Raw genomic sequence first — 19,766 nt, forward strand, 5'->3', positions numbered from 1 at the left:
AGGAAGGAAATGACTGAACACAATATCCTTGTGGTTTTCTTGCAATTATTGCTTAAGGTAAGTCTCAAGTAATAAAAGTAAGTTATTTAAAGTGGCTTGAAGGACAATATTAACTAAGTGTCAGGTAGCATAAGAATAGCATAAGCAATTTAGGATATTGTGTGGCTGAGCCTCGAGAAATACTTCTCTGTGGAAGTGTGGGATTTCCTTCCAAATCTCAGGGAGCTCTCAGAGCCACACAGGATGGGCAGGTCAGAGAAGTTCAGCCCTGAGCACTCAGTGAGTTGTCTGGTGCTTTTTCTTTTGTCTTTGTACAGACAGATTCCCTGTGAAGGGACCTCACACACTAGAGGTGGAGAAGAGGCCGTGGGGTTCACCACTCCACCCAGCCCTACAAACACTTGGATTCCGTCGTCCGGTGGACCTCACCTCACCTCAACTCTGAATCAGCGGAGGGAGGTGGATCTTCAGAGAGCCAGAGGAGGTCCCTAAGGGCAGCAGAGTGTGTTTCCAGAGTGTGCCCAGCTTCTTGGCACAAATCCCTCTGCCTTGCCAAGGGGAGCAGCAGCATGCTGGGCCCTCACTTCGCTCCCCCACCCCTCGCGCCCAGTGCGGGGAAGTCTGCCTCTTGCTCCTTCCAAATCCCTGATGGCAGCTACAGGTGTTTGGCTCTGGAGGCTGAGGAGAGCAGCAGTGAGGAGGGCCTGCAGGGAGAGGTGGGAGAGGGTGTCATGGACCTGGAAGAAGAAGTGGCCAGAAGAAGCCAGGACAACGCTGCCTGCAGGACCATCCAAGGGATGTCAAGGCCGCCCAGAGCTCTGAGCATCCCGACACCCGGCTGCTCCTGGAAGGCACCAGGCTTGCCCCAGCATGATGACAGGGCCAGCCAGGACTGGGATGTAGTAAAGGCCCAGCAGGTGATAACAACCAGCCTCAACCCTGGCCCTGGTCCCAGGGTGGCTCAGAAACCAGGTAAGCTTGGATACCTTCTCTCTAGAGTCACAGAAAACCCCTCAGGTTCTTAAGTATGGCTCTTTAGTGTCTTTTCCCCAGTATGCCTCACAGTTCATAAGCATGCCCCCATCACCAGCATTGTATGCCAGCGTGGGTGGTTCCACATTTAACTTTGACTTTTTCTCTGTGAAAGGACATATAGGCTGGGCACAAGTAGCTCATGCCTATAATCCTAGTTGCCTAGAAGGCTGAAATCTGAGGACCAAGGTTCAAAGTCCACCTAGGCAAGAAGTCCATGAGACTCTTATCTCCAACTTACTAGCAAAAAGTTAGAAGTATAGGTGTGGCTCAAGTGGTAGAACATTATTAGCCTTGAGCCAAAAGCCAGTGAAAGCATGAAGCCTTGGGTTCAAGCCCCAGCGTGCTGGTTTCTCACACCTGTAATCTTAGCTACTCAGGAAGCTGAGATCTGAGATTCAAGGTTTGAAGCCAGACCAGGTAGAAGATTCATGAGACTCTTATCTCCAATTAACCACTTATAAATTAGAAATGGAGCTGTGGTTAGAAGTGGTAGAGCACTAGCCTGGAGCAAAAAAGCTCAGGGAAAGCACCCTGAGTTCAAGCCCTATGACCGACCACCACCAACAAAAAGCAAACCACCACCACCAACAAAAAACATAAAAAAGCATTGAAAGAAAGCCAGTACTATGTACAGTTGATTTTTTAAAAGCCCATTTCCCACTCTCACCTGCTTTTAATCATTAGTGGTAAGACTAAAGTCTCCAGATTGCACTAACCATGTGAACTTGGCTACTTAAGACCTTTTGCTGGTTTGGGTATTTGAACTCAGTGCTTCAAGCTTGCTCTGCTTGCTTGCTCAGCTGGTATTCTACCACTTGAACCACATCTCAAGTCCAGCTTTTTTTGGTCAGTTGTGGGGTTTGCATTCTGGGTGTGGACACTGTCTCTGACCTCTTCAGCTCAAGGCAAGCGCTCTACCTCTTGAGCCACAGTGCCACTTGTGGTGTTCTGGTGGTTTATTGGAGATAAGAGTCTCCTAGCCTGGGCTGGCTTTGAACCGCGATCCTTAGATCTCAGCCTCCTAAGAAGTTAGGATGACAGGGGTGAGCCACTAGTGCCCAGCTCTAGTCCAGCTTTTTACTGCTTCTTTTAGAAATGGAAACTTGCAAACTTTTCTGCCTGGATTAGCAGTATCCTCCAGATCTCAGCTTCCTGAGTAGCTAGGTTTGCTCTTGGCTCAGCCACTTAGGGATGCAGCACAGATGTGATCACTGCCTTCTTGGAACTTATAAGGCAGATACTGAAGCCTTTGATCTAAGCTGGCCTTGGTAAAGAAACTGAGACGCAGAGTGAGAGATCACGGAGATCCATGGTTATAGTAATGACTGAGCTAGGCCCACATACCACACAAAGGCTTTGGTCTCCCATCTGTTAGAGATGACAAAGGCAGAAGCCATGTCACCTGGGCTGCAGCAGGATACAGTGACAGCGTGTCACACACGCTGGGTGTGTGACACAGAGGAAAGGGAGGATGGAGGATCATTTTCCCCTGCACACAGGCCCTGGAGTCTGCAGAGCAGGGTGGAGCAGGGAAATCCACACTGAATCACCTCTACTACCGGCCATGGAAATGTTGAAGTGGGTCCAGATGTGGGGGACGTGAGCCGGGCCATGCTCGGTGCGGGCAGGAGTTGCTGCCAAACAGGCTTGAGGCCTGTGGGAGAAGGTCCTGGGAGGGCTTGTGCGTCAGGAAACTGAAGGAACACTTCGCTTCTCTACAGGCGTCACTAACGCCCCTGCTGGCACTGTACCAGCCTTCCCCACCCACTCTACTCTCTAAAGAATTCTCTCCAGGCTCCGCTTACCCACCCCCCCACGGATACAATTCCTGCCCAGACTTGGGTCACACAGGGAACTGGGAAAGCAGCGAAGGGGGGTCCTCACTCAGCAGCAGCTCAAATACAAGGGTCACCATGCCTAAAATCCCTGGGACTTTTTCCTTCCCACTTATAGACCATAGCTGGAGGCTAAAAGGCAGGGATACTGAGTCTGGATCCAATGCTGATTAGCCAAAGCCTAGCAAGTCCCTTTCTCCTGGTAAGCTTCCCATCCCAATCTGTGAAAACAATAAAAACAGGAGCCCTATCTCCCCCTTAGAGCTGTTGTGAGCTTTCAGTGATCTCAGATGTGACCATTTGTTGGAAAATTGGCAGTAACTAAGACAGCTCTGTGAGGGATGTTAATGGTGATGGGAGCTACTATCATCGGCTCAACAACACAGTTGTTCTATATGCTGAGCCCACTGTACCGAGAGCTTTCATGTATTACTCCATTTCCTTTTAGGACACCCCTTCCTCGGAGACAAAGTGTTATTATTGTGTGCATTACTGGGACAAGATCAGGGCTCTAAGAATATAAGTGACTTCCCTTGCCTAAGGTGTATAGCTAGCAAGTTGCTAAATCATGACTCAATTATTATTATTATTTTGTAATATTAGGTTTGTGCTCTGAACTATCATTCTCTTCTGAAATTGTGTTGTCTGTGGATACCCTGTGTTAGAGTACAGGAATGGGCGAGATTGTGGATGGAGAATGACCTATGATGTGTTGATGGCATCTCACACTGGGCCAGGTCATGTGGTGGTTTGTTATCTTTTTTGCTTTGCTGTATCTTTTCAAGCAGCCATGATTCTCCCCATTTTACAGCTGGAGCACCTCTGGCTCCAAGATGTATGGCATCCCGTCAAGGCCACACAGTCATTGCCAGCACTGAGTGGTGCCTTGAATAGCATGAATTATTTCTCTCTTTCATGATTAAATTTGAGTCATTCTGTTCTGTCTTAAACATTTCTAGGGACAAAGTAGGATATCCTCAGGAGGATAGAAAAGTAGGGAAAATTTCTCAGAGAGTGGCTAGAAGGAGTCAAAACTCAGGAGGTCTTGGGTCAAAGCCACCATGGCCTTTCAGGGGACAGAGAGTGTCAGATCCCTTCTCCCAGGAGATCAGGGAGAAGAAGCCCTGGGGCCACTGGCAGGTTATTAGTGTATAAAGGCATCCTTTACAAGCTTCCTCCCATTACCACCAGAGGGTTAGAAGTATCTTCAGACAATGACACCCATCCTTCCTCAATTATTTGGACTGCTCTGGGGCAGTGTTAAGTAAGGGCCAAGGCAGCCTCTGCCTTGGGCACTCTGGAGACTTGTATTCCAAGTTGATGGTTACTGGTACCATTTTTCTAAAGCAGAGCAGGGCAGCATGGGGTCTTTGTCAGGCTGGAATGAGAGAGGTGGTAAAGAGCTGAAGTGGGTAGCAATCACAGCTCAAGCTTCTCACCACGAGCTGCTGCCAACTCAGGAGAAGGTGTGTGGGAAGGAGAGTGTGCTACAGGGCTGGTTCTCAGGCCTCTGCCAAGCAGAAACTGGTTTTCAGCTCACTAGAGAATCCCATACTATAGATGTCCTCTTAGGGCCAACTGTCAGACTTCCCTGAGATTACTGTGCAGATGAAGGCTGAAGCCCAAAGACAGCAAGCAGTGTGTCCAAAGTCACACAATAAATTGGTGGAAAATGTCTACATTGCTTGTTAAGCTGCCAGGCATCTTGCTAAATGCTTTGTATGGATTACTTCATTTATTTAAATCCTATTTAGAGCCTTATGAAATGCAAACTTTATCTTCCTTTCTTCTTTCTTTTCCTTCCTTCCTTCCTTCTTTCCTTCCATCCTTCCTTTCCTTTCCTTTCCTTTTTTTTGTTCCTTCTCTTCTTCTTTCTGTAATGGAAATTGAATCTAGGGTCTCATCTTTGTTAGCAAGCACTCTTAACACCGGAGACATGCCCCTAGTTTTTTGCTTTTAGTTTTTTAGCTAGGGTTTCACGCTATTTGGGGGCAGAGGGTCTGGTCATGGGGCCTGAACTCTGGGCCTGGGCACTCTCCCTCAGCTCTTCAGCTCAAGAATAGCACTCTACCACTTGAGCCACAGCGCCACTTCCAGCTTTTTCTGTTTATGTGGTACTGAGGAATAGAACCCAGGGCTTCATTCATGCTAGGCAAGCAGTCTATCACTAAGCCAAATTCTCAGTCCTCATGCTAGTTTTTTCTGCACTGGCCTCAGACTTTTGTAACAGAACTCAGTCTTGAGAAACAGAGAAGCCACATTTTGAAAGGACAAATTGGGAGTCTTTATTGGACAGCCAGAGGCTACCAAGTACTTAGGACCACAGGTATTCCTCACTACCAATTGGATCCCACCCCTTCCCTTCCTTCGTGTGTGTGTGTGTGTGTGTGTGTGTGTGTGTGTGTGTGTGTGTGTATGTTCCAGTGCTTGAGCTTGAATTCTGCATCAGGGTACTATCCCTTAGTGTGTGTGTGTGTGTGTGTGTGTGTGTGTGTGTGTGTGTGTGTGTATGTTCCAGTGCTTGAGCTTGAATTCTGCATCAGGGTACTATCCCTTAGTGTGTGTGTGTGTGTGTGTGTGTGTGTGTGTGTGTGTGTGTGTGTGTGTGTGTGATGGGGCTTGGGCTCCGGGCCTGGGCTCTTTCTTCAACTCCTCAGCTCAAGGTGAGCACTCTACCACAGTACCACTTCCAATTTTCTGGTGGTTAATTGGAGATAAGAGTCTCACAACCTTTCCTGTGTTGGGCAGGCTTTGAACCATCATCCTCAGATCTCAGCCTCCTGAGTAGCTAGGATTACAGGCGAGAGCCACCGGTGCCTAGATCCCTTAGATTTTGTGCTTAAGCTCTACCACTTGAGCCACAGCTCTATTTTCAGTGTTTTGGTAGTTAGTTGGGGAGAATCTCATGGACTTTACTTTCCAGGTTGGCTTTGAACTGCAATCTTTAGATCTTTGAGTAACTAGGATTTCAGGCATGAGTCATTGGTACTGCTCACAATTATTTCCCAGTCCTGGAGCTTGAACTCTGGGGCTAGATGCTGTCCCTGAGTTCCTTTTGCTCAATGCTAGTGCTCTACCACTCGAGCCACAGTGCCACTTCCAACTTTTTCTGTGATTAATTAGAGATAAGAGTCTAACAGACTTTCCTGTCCAGGCTGGCTTTGAACTGCAATCCTCAGATCTCAGCCTCCTGAGTAGCTAGGATACAGATGTGAGTCACCAGCACCTAGCATCAATTTTTTTCTTGAGATAGTATCTCACTAACTTCGGCTTAGATTGACCTCCAATCATCTTTCTTCTCCTCCTATGTAGTTGGAATTACAGGCCAGCAGTACCATGTGTTTATAATTTTCTAATCTCTATTTCACAGATGAGGAAACTGAGGCACCGAACTTTAAGTGAAGTGTCAAAGTCTCACAGGCTGTGGGTGGAGGATCTGAGATTTGAACCCTGAGAGGTCTAGGCCCATGCTTTTAAACACTCTCTGCTACTTCGTCTCCATGGAGACACAGCAGCAGGCTCTGTTCTTCCACCCACTAGGGCTGGAAAAAGGTTGTTCCGGCTCTGGGAACAGATAGGAGATTTGGCCAAGCCACAATTCCCTCTGTTCAAGTGGAACAGGAGGAAGACCTAGAATCATTTCTGGTCCAACCTAGGATCTTTGCCAGTAGCCCTTCTTTATTGGATGGGGTATATCTAGAGGATTTGGGGAGCTTTCCAACTCCAGTAGATACTGTTTTGAGGCTTGGGAATGGGTATGAGGATAAAGATGTGGGTTTAGATCCTGTGAGTCCACCCTTGGACATCCTTTTAGTTGTTGTTGTTGTTGTTTTTCTGTGCCGGTACTGGGGCTTGAACTCAAGGCCTGGGTACTGTCCCTTAACCTTTTTGCTCAAGATTGGCACTCTTCCACTTAAGCACACATCCACTTCTGGTTTATTTTTCCTCTCTCTCTTTAATTGGAGGTAAGAGTCTCACAGACTTTCTTGCTGGGACTGGCTTTGAATGATGATATTCAGATCTCAGCCTCCTGAGTAGTTAGGAAAACAGGTGAGCCGGTGATGCCCAGCTTGGCTATCTTGATTAGACAGAGGAAGCCACGTCAGGTTAAGACCTGACGGTGGTCACTGGGGCACTACCAAGGCCCCCAACTCAGGATTGCGGGAGAGACAGTAGACAGAGCAATCCTCTGTATAAAGAGAGTAATGTTGAGGAGCATGGCTCACAGGTACATGGATACCTCCCTGCGCTCCCTGTTTGTAGGTAACTTTGGCCCTCACACACTTAATGGACATCTATAAACACGTCTCCACCCATGATGATACCACCACGTTCTCAGGCCAACATTCTCACATGTCTGAACATATATATACATGATGCCCTCAGATCCCCCCCCCCCCATGCAGTGGTAGACACCGGTATGCCCCCTTCCTACGGCCCCTGGCCCATGTGGACATGCTTTAGACTTGCATATAGTCCAACCTGAGAACACAGTTGTAGTAGTGTCTGCACATCCTTCCAAAGCCCACTCCCGTGCGTGCTGGGTAAAAGCATGTTCTTTCCGTTTTCTTTCTCTGCACACCTGCCTCCACCCCCAGGCACGTCCTCTCTTGAACGCCCACCTCCACACTCCTACGCGCAGACCCAATCATGTTCTCTCCTTTCCCCGTCTCTGTCTCTTTCATACCCACCTACGCAGTCAGCCCAGCCTCTCTCCCCCTGGCACCCACACAGCTTCCTGATTTCCCATAGGCTGGGCTGCAGCTACTTCCCCAGCACTTGAACGCAGAGTAAGCGATCTCCTGCCCCGTGTCTGGCTCCAGGACCCCTCCCAGCACAGCCCCATAGACAGGAGTGGCCCCAGGTCGGGGAGTGCCCTTAAGTCCAGGAATCCAGACAGAGAGGCGGGAGTGTCCGGAGGGGGCCCACCCACGGGGGCGGGGGCGCAGGTGACACCCAGAGTTAGGTCTTCACTCCAGTGGGACAGGAGGATACCGCTAAACTCCATGAAAGTGGAACCACCCAGGCTTGAGGGGTGAAAATCCCCGGGAAACTCCAAGGAAAGCCAGGCCGGTATTTTTCTGAGTGTGGTCCTGCTTCCCGCGTGCGGGGCTGTGGTCACCGGCCTGGTTTCCGAGCCTCGAGAGCGCTCCCCGCGGGAGGGAGGGGTGCCGGGACACGGACCTGCAACCGCCCCGACCGGGAGCGGGGGTCCCCCGGAGGGGAAGCCGAGCCCCGGCCGCCCCGGCCGCCCCCGGGGTAGGTCACGGGGCGCGCCAGGCTGGGGTGGGTGGTGGAAGTAACGACTCCTCCTGGGGCCCCGGCTGGCTCCGGGCTCAGACGAAGAGTCGGCGGGCAGGGTGCGCTACTGGGGGAGGATAGAGGTGATACTCGGGAGATCGGATCGCAAGAATGGAGTCGAGATGGGGTAGGACTGGAAAGGCGGAGAAAAGGGAGATCCACGAAAGCCGGGTGAGAAAGAAAAGCCAAGAACGTAGAGACAGAGGGCAGATACAGAGGTGCGCAGCGGCGTCGGGGAGCCGGCCCGGGGCGGGGAGGCCGAGCGCCCGGGGCGGGGCGGGGCGGGGCGGGGCGGGGAGGGCGGCGCTAGGGCCCGGGGAGCCGCGGCCGGAGGGCGGCGGCCCCGCCCCGCGCCCCGCTCCCGCCTCGCCGGCTGTGGATCCCCCGCAGCCCTCCGGGAGGCGGCGGCGGCGGCGGCGCGGAGGGGGCTCCGGGCGCGGGCCCGCGGGGCCGGGATCTCGGGGCGGGCGCCCCTGCAGACGCGGCCAGGTGTGCGGAGGCGGCGGCCCCCGGAGCTCCGGGGCCGCGCGGCGGCCGGAGGTGAGTGGAGGGCGCCGCTGGACGCGGGGCGGGCGCCGCGAGCCTCGCCCTCCCCAGCTGCACACCTGCCGGCTCCGCCTGGGAGACAGGACGCACGTGGCTCCGCGCCCTGCACTCCGGTGACCTCGGCCACGTCGTCTCTGCACTTTGGGCCTCAGTGTCCCCATCTGTACAGCGGAGGCCGGAGCGATCTTGGGTCTCCCAGCAGCTCAGAAGTGAGAGTGCGCCCCGGCCAGGGGACGGTGCTCCCGGGGCAGCGCCGGGCTCCGGCCCTCACGCCCCGCTCCGCTAGAGGGTCGGGGGGGGTGGGGGGACGGGGGGGGGGCAAAGCAGCCACAGGTCGGGGCCTGGGCCGCCCGGCCGCCTCCTGGGAAGTCCGGGGGCCCCATCCCAGAGCCGGCGGGTGCGGCTGTGCCCGCGGTGGCCCAACCCCGGCGCCTGGGATGGGGCAGCCGGGGCGGCCCGACCTCCCGCGGGTGGGGCTCAGGGTCCGGCTTCCAGCCTCAGCGCACGGGGGAATCAGGGCCCTTCCTGAATGCCTTCGGGGAGAGGGGGACACCCAAACCTTCCACACCACACTCTTACAGCTCCCCTATTAACTGAGACGTTTGCTGGGAGAAAAAGGGGGCTGTCAAGGTGGGATGGAGGGCGGGGCCCCTTTCTAGCCACTACACCGTGGGGCAGGGGTGAGGGGCTCCATCCCCGGCCTTGGAACATCTCCGTGAGGAATCTGGGAAAGGGTTTCCTTCTCCTTTCCACTTTAAGTTATAGGCTTATTCTGAATGGGGACAGAGATCCCCTTCCTTGTGCCTTAAGGGACTGAAGCTAAATGGGAAGCGGGGAGTGTCCTCGTCCCTTCCCACCCTATCCAGAGTAGCAGGTGGCTGGAATAAACGCCTCCTCGCTGGTGATCTAGGCACAGCCCCTTCCTGCCTGAAAGAATTGACAGGGTGGGCTCCTAGGAGGCCTCGCCCTGGACCAGCGATGCCTGAGGTGGTCCTAGGCAGTCTGAAGGTGCCCCACCCCTGGTGCTTTGGAGCATGACTCAGGACTGGACACTGACCAAGAGTCAGAGGATGAGGTGGGGCCACAGACTGGAGGCCTAGCTGCTACCTGCCGGTCTTGTCACCACCCCAGGGCCTGGCCTCCATCCTGTGTTGTTGGGAAACTAACAAGATGCTCCCTCTCTACTTACCATGTTTTCTCAAGTGGTTGGATGTGAACCCCTGTTTGCTGGTAGGGGCTTCCCTTGCCTCTGTCTCCATATGAGCTCTAAGGGGAGTTCCTCGTCCCCTCTGGTCCTTGGTTCCTCTGTCTGTACAACAGGATGGAATTCAGAAGAACTTCCAGGCAAATCATTTGCTGCTATACTGTCCTGGCTTGCAACTCCCATCTTTTTAGGCCTCTCCCACTTTCCAGGCCATAGGTCAGAACACAGCACTTCCATGGTTAAAAGAGAGCCTCCAACTCTTGCCCTGCTGTTCCCCTTTTATACTCCACCCTTGCTGTGGAAACAGAAAAGATCAACCTTGCAGTGTAGCATCTTCAGTCAGCATTTTGTCTAACCTCAGTTTTGAGTTGGGGAGACTGAGGTCAAGGAGGAGAAAAAGTTTGCCTGGGATGGCAAACCTATGGGCAGAAGCCAGCAGCGCCCTCCCCATGGACAGAGCACACAGCATCTTGATAAGCGAGAGGGGCTCTAGAGGCTCTGGAGCATGTGGAGGAGGAATGACGTACAGGAGAGGCTTCAGTCACAGATCTCCAGGGGTGACAGGTGTCCTTCAGCCCCCTCACAGTTCCAGGAAGTGGGCTGGAGAGGTGTTGGCCCACTGCCTCCCCTTGATCAGGACAATACTTCTGCAAGGCTGAACACCCCGAGCCCTGGGAACTGGCCTGAGAGGCACCTTTTCCTTCAGGGCAGCTCCAAGGCTTCCAGACATGAGCTAATTGGAGCCACTGATGCCAGGAAGGGAGGGACAGAGGAAATAGGCTCAGACTGGGCCCTGTGGGCCCCTGGGGAAGTGGAGGGCACTGATGGTCAGGACCTGCAGGCTCTGGCCTGATGTAATGGGAGGCAGGGTCAAGGTGGGCCAGTGGAGGGTCAGTAGTGATGTGATATCGGGCCAAGTGCCTTGGGCTAGAGCCTGGCTGACCTCTGCCACCTGCTTATTTGTTACGAGATCTTAGGTGATGGGATTGCCTTCTTGGGACTTCAGTGTCCCTGATTAGCTGTGGGGTAGGATGGGTGCTTAGGAACTGGGTTTACAGTAGTGATTGAGACAGACAAGGTCCCTGCCCTCCAGGAGACTGCATTTTAATTGAAGAGATAAAACAAGAAGAAAAAAACGCAAATAAACCAGTGAGATAAGAGGTAAAAACAACACCCAAAACGTCACTGTCAAGATGGAGAGCTACAAGAGGGGTTACTCTGAGTTAGTGGCTAGAGAAAATCTCTCAGATTGGAGGTCTGAATGTATCTAAAGTACGGTCAGGGCTTCCTGGAGGAGGCATGCATGATTGGAACGGTGCCCAGAGGAATGAATGAGAGGGTTTCATAGGAGGAGGAGTATTGCAAGGGATAGCAAATGGAGAGAGAGAGAGCGCGCACTGAGCTTGCCTGTGGCGAGATTCTGCACACGAGGCCAGTGTGTGCGGACAGAGCCCTTTGTGAAAGGTCCTTGGATACTGGTCTCAATCACTACACAGTGCGGCTGGTCAGAGGAGTCCACATGGGAACAGCCCCCAGGCCCTGTAATTCCAGAGGCTTATACAAAGCCCTCTCTCTGGAATGAGGTCTTTACTGACTAGCTGCTGCCAGACATTCCACCATCCTGGCTTTATCTTTCCACTTGGTAAGGCTGGCGGCCATGGACTGTGCTGACCCTGCCCAGCCTCTCGGGGGTGGGGATGGGTTGCAGGCAGAGTAGGTGACTGCTGTCACTTACTTCTAGAGCAGCTCCCATACAGATGCTATGGTTGGACCCCTGCGTCCTACACCTGGCTGGCTGAAAGATCTTAACACATTGTGTAGTATCTCTGGGCTTTTCTCTCTTCATCCATAAAATACAGGCAATAATGGGCTCTTCTACTGTTGTTATGAAAATGAAATGAGCTAGTGGTTATTCATAGTATTGCTGTTTGATCTCGGATAGAATAGGAAGCTCTTAGGAGACGTCCTCTGGCTCAAGACTCCTCATATCTCCCCTGGAATTACTTTTTGGTGTTTGTCTGGTCAAGAGGGCAGGAAATCCCAGGGGATGATGGGTATGAAAGAGCTCAGTAGACCCCCAAAATACTTGCATCTCTGGTGAGTCAAAGGTCAAGGAAGGGGCCACTGAGTGACCCTGTGGGGTAGCATGGTGGCTTGACCCTGAGACCTTTGAATCTAAAATCTCTTAGAGTCTGCATGTTTAGTGGCTAAAGCAGGTTTTTGTTGTTGTTGTTGTTGTGTTTTGTTTTTTGGGTCCATCGTGGGGCCTGAACTCTGGGCCTGGGCACTGTCCCTCAGCTCTTCAGCTCAAGGCTAGCGCTCTACCACTTAAGCCACAGCGCCACTTCCAGCTTTTTTCTTTTTGCTTATGTGGTGCCGAGGAATCGAACCCAGGGCTTCAGGCATGCAAGGCAAGTGCTCTACAACTGAGTCACCTTCCCAGCCCCCTAAAGCAGGTTTTGAAAGACAGTTTCTTGTTACTATGTTCCATGGTTGTTCTAGGCTTTTTTTATGTGGACAGTTCTATGAGGTTAAGTCCTCTTTTGTTTTTTATTATTTACTTTTTCTTTTTTTTTTAAGTCCTACTATTATTGTTGCCATTTTACAGATGGGAAGCTGGGCACAAAGAAGTGGATTTCAGTGAGCTTCCAAGGCCACGTAGTTAGTACCCAAAGGTGAGTCCAGGCAGTCTGGCCCAAAGCACTGCATACTTCTGCATGACACTCTCTTCTGCTTTAGATGCAGTGCCAGAGACTCAGAGAGACCTCACCACCTGCCCAAGAACACACTGTTTTTTGGGGGGCTCTCATTATCTGAACTTCACATGACCTGAGGCCTAGGACTCTGAGCCTAGAGTTGCAAGTGGCTCAGTCTTTTTTCTTCCCTTCTCTGGTTCCCCGGGCCAGGGAGGATTAAGTGTGCCCTGTGGGTACCATGGGCAGGGGAGGCTCTGGCAGGCCTCTCTGAGTGAATATTGTTGACGTAGAGCTTGAGTGGATGCCAAGTGCCTGAATTATACTATGCCAGGCAGTCTGCTGTACCCCCCTGTCATTGTCCAGTTAGGGGAAATGGAGGCCAAAGATCTCTCAGAGACCTGTCCCAAGTCACACAGACAGGAGGAGGGAGCCCTTCATCATTGGGCTTCCTGTACTGCCTTCTGGGCTGCTTGGCATGTGTGGGCCCTGTGGAAGGAGGGAACTTAAAGAATCCTGCCATGGATCTCCAAGGTGGCCGTGATCTCAGCCAGGACCTCAGGATGTGGATATAAGGCTCTTTGTCAGGACACATGGAGTTGGGGGGGGGGAGGGGGGGAGGGACCTGATTAAAAAATAGACTGTCACGCGCATGGGGAGCAAGAAAGCTGCCACCCAGCCTGAGCCAGCTGGATCCCTTGTGCCAAAATGCCAGGCCCCACTTGGGTCTCCTGCTGGGGACCCCGCCCACCCATGCTGGCTCTGGGCCTGAGTCACTGCTCCCACCCCCCCTTCTCCTCTGCCTCCTCCACCTCCCCAGCCCAGCCTCCAGGCAGATGGTACTTTCATTGAGCTTGGGTGGGCCTGAAGCTCAGCTTTTGGCTTTGAACTGTGCCAGAAAGGCAGTGTATGGCATCACCATGCATTGGCTGTGCTGGGCCTTTCTGGGCCTCAAGCATGGATAGAATAATGGTATTAATGAAAGCTCTTTACAGTTTTCAAAGCCTTTTCCAGACCCCGCTCAGAGAGGCGGCCTGACCCACGAAGGCCACCAAGGAGGAACAGAGCAGAGAAGGGACCCAGATCATCTTGAAAAATCCCAATCTTACAACTTCTTGGGGTTGAATGAGGTTGCCCAGGGTGGTGGAGGTGGAAGCTCTGCAGTAGGAATGTGAGCAATGTTTTATTCCTTTGCTCTTTCTCTCTGTCAGCTAAAAGCATAGTAGACACAGAAGTAGGGACAAGGCCAAGGCCCTGTCCTGTGGGGGCAGACAGGATTGACATGAAAGAAAACACCCATGTAATTAAAAACCTAATGAGTTTGGGGAAAGGTCTGAAGGTGCTAGAGCTGAGGAATGTAACCTCTGAGAATAGAGATGACTCCTTGAGGAATATTCATTTATTTGGGACAATACTGGGATTTGAACTCAGGGCCTTGGGCTTTTGCCTGGCTTTTTCACTCAAGATTGGCACTCTACCACTTGGGCCATTCCCTCACCAACTTGAGATCTATAAGCCCATTCAAAGGATAAGAAGTGTGATTGAAGAGAGTCAGTTGCTGGGTGCCAGTGGCTCAGGCCTATAATCCTAGCTACTCAAGAGGCTGAGAGATCTGAAGAGCTCGATTCAAAGCCATACTTGTTTGTAAGACTCTTATCTCCAACTAACCACCAGAAAACTGGAGTGGAGCTGTGGCTCAAAGTAGTAGAGCACTAGCTTTGAGCAGAAAAGCTCAGGGACAGCACCCAGGTCCTGAGTTCAACCTGACAAAAAAGAAAAGAAAAGACTCAGTTGAGGAATAGGGAAGAAAAGGGCTCAAGGCAAAAGAAGTAGCCAGTGCAAATGCCCTGAGGAGAGAAAGTCTTAGACATCTTGTCTGAACATATGAGGAGGGCCAATGTGGTGGAGTGTCAGGCAGCTTTAGAGATACAACAGCATGGAGCAGTGGGCTAGTCATTCAGGGCCTGGAGCCCCAAAGAGCTTTGCAGCACATACTGGAGTAAAGGAACTCCCCTGGTGCTGGTCTGGAGGCTTCTGTTGCCTCCTTTCTTCTCTTCTCCCCTGACTGCTGGGTGGACCATGCTGCCAGTGGGCCTCCACATTCCAGCCTCTTCTTGGATGAATGTGTGCTGAGCACGGGGCCCTCTCTTCCTCTGCCCATCATCCCATGTGCACGTCAGTGGCCATCTGATGTATCGTGCGTCATGCCCTGTAAGCAGGGCATGTTGCTGGGGCGGTGGCTGCAGTCCCTCAAAGACCCTGAGGCCAGAGCTGTGGATGACAGTCCCTATAGCGCTCTTGCATGCTCTTGGCTCAGACCTTTCCTTTGGCGTCACTTTCCTCATCTGTATCATAGAACTCAAAGTGTGGCCCATGGACTCAGTGCCGGCATCACCTGCACAGGAAATTTGTTGGAAATGCAGAATCTCGGGGCCTGCCCATACTCCCATCTCTGGATATGTATTAATCACTTCCCCAAGTCATTCCTGTATACTGTGATGTATGAGAAACACTGTTCTGGGTCAGCTCCCCCCCCCTCCCCACTTTTCTTTCCCAGTCCTGGTGTTTGAATTTAAATTCAAACATTATACCACTTGAACCATGCTCCCAGCCTTTTATGTTTTAGTTTGGTTTTGATAGGGTCTTGAGCTTTTGCCCGGGCTGGCCTCAGACATCTATTTTTTTTTTTTTTGGTTCCAGTTGGGGGCCTGAACTCTGGGCTTGGGCGCTGTCCCTCAGCTCTTCAGCTCAAGGCTAGCGCTCTACCACTTGAGCCACAGCGCCACTTCTGGATTTTTTTTCCTTTTTGCTTATGTGGTGCTGAGGAATCGAACCCAGGGCCTCATGCATGCGAGGCAAGCGCTCCACCACTGAGCCACCTTCCCAGCCCCGACTTCTATTCTTCTACCTACATTTTCTGAAGAGCTGGAATTACAGGTACACATGACTATGCCTGGCTTGTTCTTTTGAGATAGAGTTTTCTTAACTTTTTGCCTGGGCTGGCTCCAAATCACAATTCTGTCTCTGTCTCTGGAGCTAGCTAGGAGTACAGGTGTGAGCCACCTCATCCCACCAACTAGGTCAGCCATTTTTAAACCTAAGAAAATAATTTAAAACCTCCCCAAAGCTTTACGTATAAGACATAAAAGAAGAGTCCTATTTTCTCTCATTTATTCATCTTATATGTGAGAAAGGGTGAGCTAGAGGCATAGGCATCAGTACAGACATCAGTATAGACATAGGTTGGTAAGAAGGGAGTCTCATCTTCAGTCCTTACCTTCACCTCATTGAAGTCCTGGCCAGGTACCCCTTCTGCTTTGCCCTCCAGAGTCCCCTGTCTTAGGAGTTTGGAAATTTGGGTCTGTGGGGAGAGTACCTGACAGGCTACATACAGCCCAACTTTCCTGCTGTCTCCACTAGATGTCCTGCCCTCTTTCCTTTGGCATCCCTGAAAGAGTAGCTGGGGCTATTCTTAGCAGGTCAGGATGGTGAGGCGAGAACATACTAGAACATGCATTATTTAGGCCTCTGAGTCAACAAGAGTACATTCAGGGCTCTGGAGACACGGCCCTTCCGGTGTGGCCTCTGATGCTGCCATGGCAGGAGCATCTACTACGCATGGACTAGAAGGCGACGTCCCAGAATGCACAGCCTGTCCCTCTGGCCCTGCCACCCCTGCTGAGGGCACCAGGCTTCAAGCTGGGGAATGCGTCTTGAAAGAGTGACTGAGTAGGCAGCCAGGACTAGGAGAATGCTGCTTGGGTGACATTACTTCGTGTCTTCAGTCATTCAACACGGATTTATGGAGCACATAGCCCATGGAGTAAGTCTTTGTGCATTGAAGAATGAGATTCTGTCTTCTTGAAGGTCGCACGCTAGCCAAAGTGACAGCGTGTCTTGCGGGCACCCAGCATCTGTGCTGGGAACTGTGCCCTGTGAACGGATCTACACCGCCACTCAGCAGGGCAGGAGTTGGGAAACCCTTTTACAGAAAAACTCAGGCTCAGTGACGGTATGTCTTGACTGTGACCTGGTCGGGGTAGCCATAGCGTGTGACCAGGTTGAACTCAGATTAGCTAGACTAAAACAATCATTTTAGATTGAAATGGTAGCATGAGGCACTAGTCTCGGGCACCCCCTGTACTCCCTGCCCAGGAAGGAGAGGGACCTTGTTCTGGCAGGAAAATCAGCTGGGTGCCAGAGTTTGAACTGAGGATTGTGTGCTTGCTAGGCAGGCGTTGTACCTCTTGAGCAATGCCACCTCTGAGGTTGTCCCATTTTACAGTGAAGCCTGAGTTACCGCTAAAGTCGCATGTGTCAAGTGCTCGTGACTTGCCCTGTGGGTTGGAAGTAAAACATTTGGTGAGGTGAGTGGACAAGGTACACAGCTGGGAGCCAAAGGCCGGTACTCTAGGAGACCCTGGGCAGGTCTCTGGGGATTCCTCTGCCTTGACTCCTAATGTGTAAAATGGCATAATAATCTCACTCTACCCTTATTTCTGATGGATGAAAAATGCTTGGAAAACTGCCAGGTGATAGTGATTTATATCATAATCTTAGCTCAGGAAGCTGAGATCTGAGGATCACAGTTTGAATTCAAACTATGCAGGCAAGTCCATGAGACTCTTAACTCCAATTAACCATCGAAAAGCCAAAAGTGGAGTGTGGCTCACGCAATAGAGTGACAGCCTTGAGCAAAAATGCTAAGGGACTATACCAGGCCCTGAGTTTAAGTCCTAGTACCAGCATGTGTGTGACCACACACACATACACCCAGTGCTAGGAAAACTATGAAAGTGTTGTATGTAGTCTAAGGGTATGTAATTACCAGAAGTAATTATGTATATAAAAAAGCTTATTGCATGAGGTGTGGCCTTGTAGCTAAAACTTAGTTGTAGTCTAACTAACCATTTGCCAGACCACATTCCAGGCACTTCTCTGTGTGTTCAGTAACTGTGAACTTACTTATAAAACTGTAAGTTGTGCTGGGCACCAGGAGCTCACACCTGTCATCCTAGCTACTCAGAAGGCTGAGATCTGGAGATTACTGTTCAACCATCTTGAGCAGAAAATACCTTGAGGCTCCAACTCCAAAATAACCAGCAAAAAAATGCCAGGCTAGAGGAATGGCTCAAGCGGTAGAGTGGCAGCAGAGGGAACAAGCAGGGTAAATATGAGGCCCTGAGTTGAAATCTCTGCATTGAAAAAATTTTTAAAAACCCACTGATTGCCAGTATGTCCCTTACTGGCTGTGCATGAGAACCCCCAGAAAGCCTATGCACATCCTATGGTCCTTGCAAGTGTGGGTGGAGCCCAAAGATTTGTATGATGCACATATTCCCTGATACATTCTGACCTGCAGATCCTGATCTGGGCAAGAGAAGGGAAGGGCCCTGACTGAGACTCCACGTCAGAGCTGGAGCCCTGGTTGTGGCTTAGTTAGAGGAGTCCACAATGATTGGTGGTCAGTGATGGTGAGTGCTGCTACTGCTAATGTGCTTGGTGCTGTGCTGGATACTTTACATGGCCTAGGCCATTTAATTGCTGAGGGAGAAGAAAGAGGATGTTTTCCATGGTGGCATGCTCCCCTGGGGCAGTTAAGCATAGGTGGTGGGCTTCAGTGAGCCCCTGGGAAAGGGAGACCATGATGGAAGTATAGAGACACGGAGACACGAAGTTGAACACGTGGGCACTTCCCATCTTGCAGTAGCATGTGCCCTAACTCTGTTACCTGAAGACAGCATGTTGGCAGGAGGAAGACGGGCACCCTCTTACAGGAGCAACCCTGTGCCTCTGTAGGCACAACTGCCCGTGTTCTGTGGGCACATACTCCTGCATATGTCCTGTGCCCAGAGGACATGAGACTGGCATGCTCTGCTGCGTGCTGTGCAGGTTGGAAGTAGGCAATGCCTGTCTGTGTGGGTGTCTGTGCAGAGATGTGCTGTGTTGCTGTGGGCTGAGGTCTCCAGCGTGTGTGTGTGTGTGTGTGTGTGTGTGTGTGTGTGTGTGTGTGTGTCTATGTGTGTGTGTGTCTATGTGTATGTGTATGAGAGAGAAAGAGAGAAAGAGAAAGAAGGAAAGAAAGAAAGACAGAGACAGAGACAGATATAAATAGAGAGATAGAGAGTGACACACTGAGAGAGAATGGTTGCAATGAAGGAGGATCCCTAGGCTCCCAAACAGCAGAAGGAGAAAGGCAATTAGAGAACTGACTTTCCTTATCCATGACCCACCTTCAAATTACGGGCCCAACCCTAACTCCTGCCAGTTGTAGGTTTCCTCAGGACCTTAGCACTAGCTGCTAAAAACCAAGGCCTCACTTCCTGTGCTTCTTCATTTCTTCCCTTTGATGTACCTTCCAGTGAGGACAACTTAGTGATCAGAGTTGCTTCTGTAAACCACTCTCCACCCTGTGTATTCATTTTATGTCTCCTATCCCCACTTGATTTTTCTGTATAGCATTTACTATCTGTTTTCTTGTGTGTTATCTTGTTCTGGCTAGAATGCAAGCAGAGATTTTTATCTGTTTATCTCCACGGATGCCACAGCCCCTTAGTTGGCATGCAATAAACACTGGCTGAATGGATGAGCCTGTGCACCACCTATAATTATTTTCTCTAAATTGTGTAATTTTGTTACTGAAATATCCACGTTAGCCTCTCCCTCAGCAATCATATACCAGACCACAGGTTCCACACTGGGAACTTACATAACCACTGAGATGTTAGCCATCTGGGGACCCTGAGATTCTTTGCCACCACTGGAGACGGGAGGGCACCCTCTTCGGGGTGCATACATCAGCCCCATCCACCTCTAAGCAGATGGACAAACAAGTCCAAAGACGCTCAGCCCAATGCCAGTCACATTAGAGCCAAACGTCCTGATGTTCAATCTTTTTTCCAAAAATTTTTTATTACCTTTATTTTTTAATTATTATCTTCAAGGAGTTGTACAATGGGGTTTCAATTCAATTATTGAATATATCTCAATCAACATCACCTTGTCCATCCTTCTCCCCCATCTCTCCCAACTCCACGCATCCCTTCAAGTCACCTGATTCCATTTTCACATAGGCACATGGACACATAAGTGTTCTCCCACTCTTCCTCTCTCCCTTCCTCTGCCTCCCTCTGCTGGAGCTCCCCAGGCCCC

At 51.2% G+C, this 19,766-nt stretch overlaps 1 protein-coding gene across 2 annotated transcripts in view; it reads left to right on the forward strand.

The window, feature by feature from the left end:
* Nucleotides 1–569: 569 nt before the first annotated feature.
* Synpo (synaptopodin) overlaps nt 570–19,766 on the forward strand; it is a 38,064-nt gene continuing 18,867 nt past the window's right edge. Inside the window, exon 1 of one of the 2 annotated variants that reach the window (XM_042692204.1) lies at nt 570–972. In XM_042692204.1, the coding sequence (XP_042548138.1) occupies nt 570–972 (403 nt within the window). Of the gene's footprint in view, nt 973–8,645; nt 8,712–19,766 lie in introns of those variants that run through there. The other variant, XM_042692207.1, reaches the window with a different exon arrangement.

Source organism: Dipodomys spectabilis, unplaced genomic scaffold (genome assembly GCF_019054845.1).
Source record: "Dipodomys spectabilis isolate Male_0828 unplaced genomic scaffold, ASM1905484v1 ptg000147l, whole genome shotgun sequence".
Taxonomy (NCBI): Eukaryota; Metazoa; Chordata; class Mammalia; order Rodentia; family Heteromyidae; genus Dipodomys; species Dipodomys spectabilis.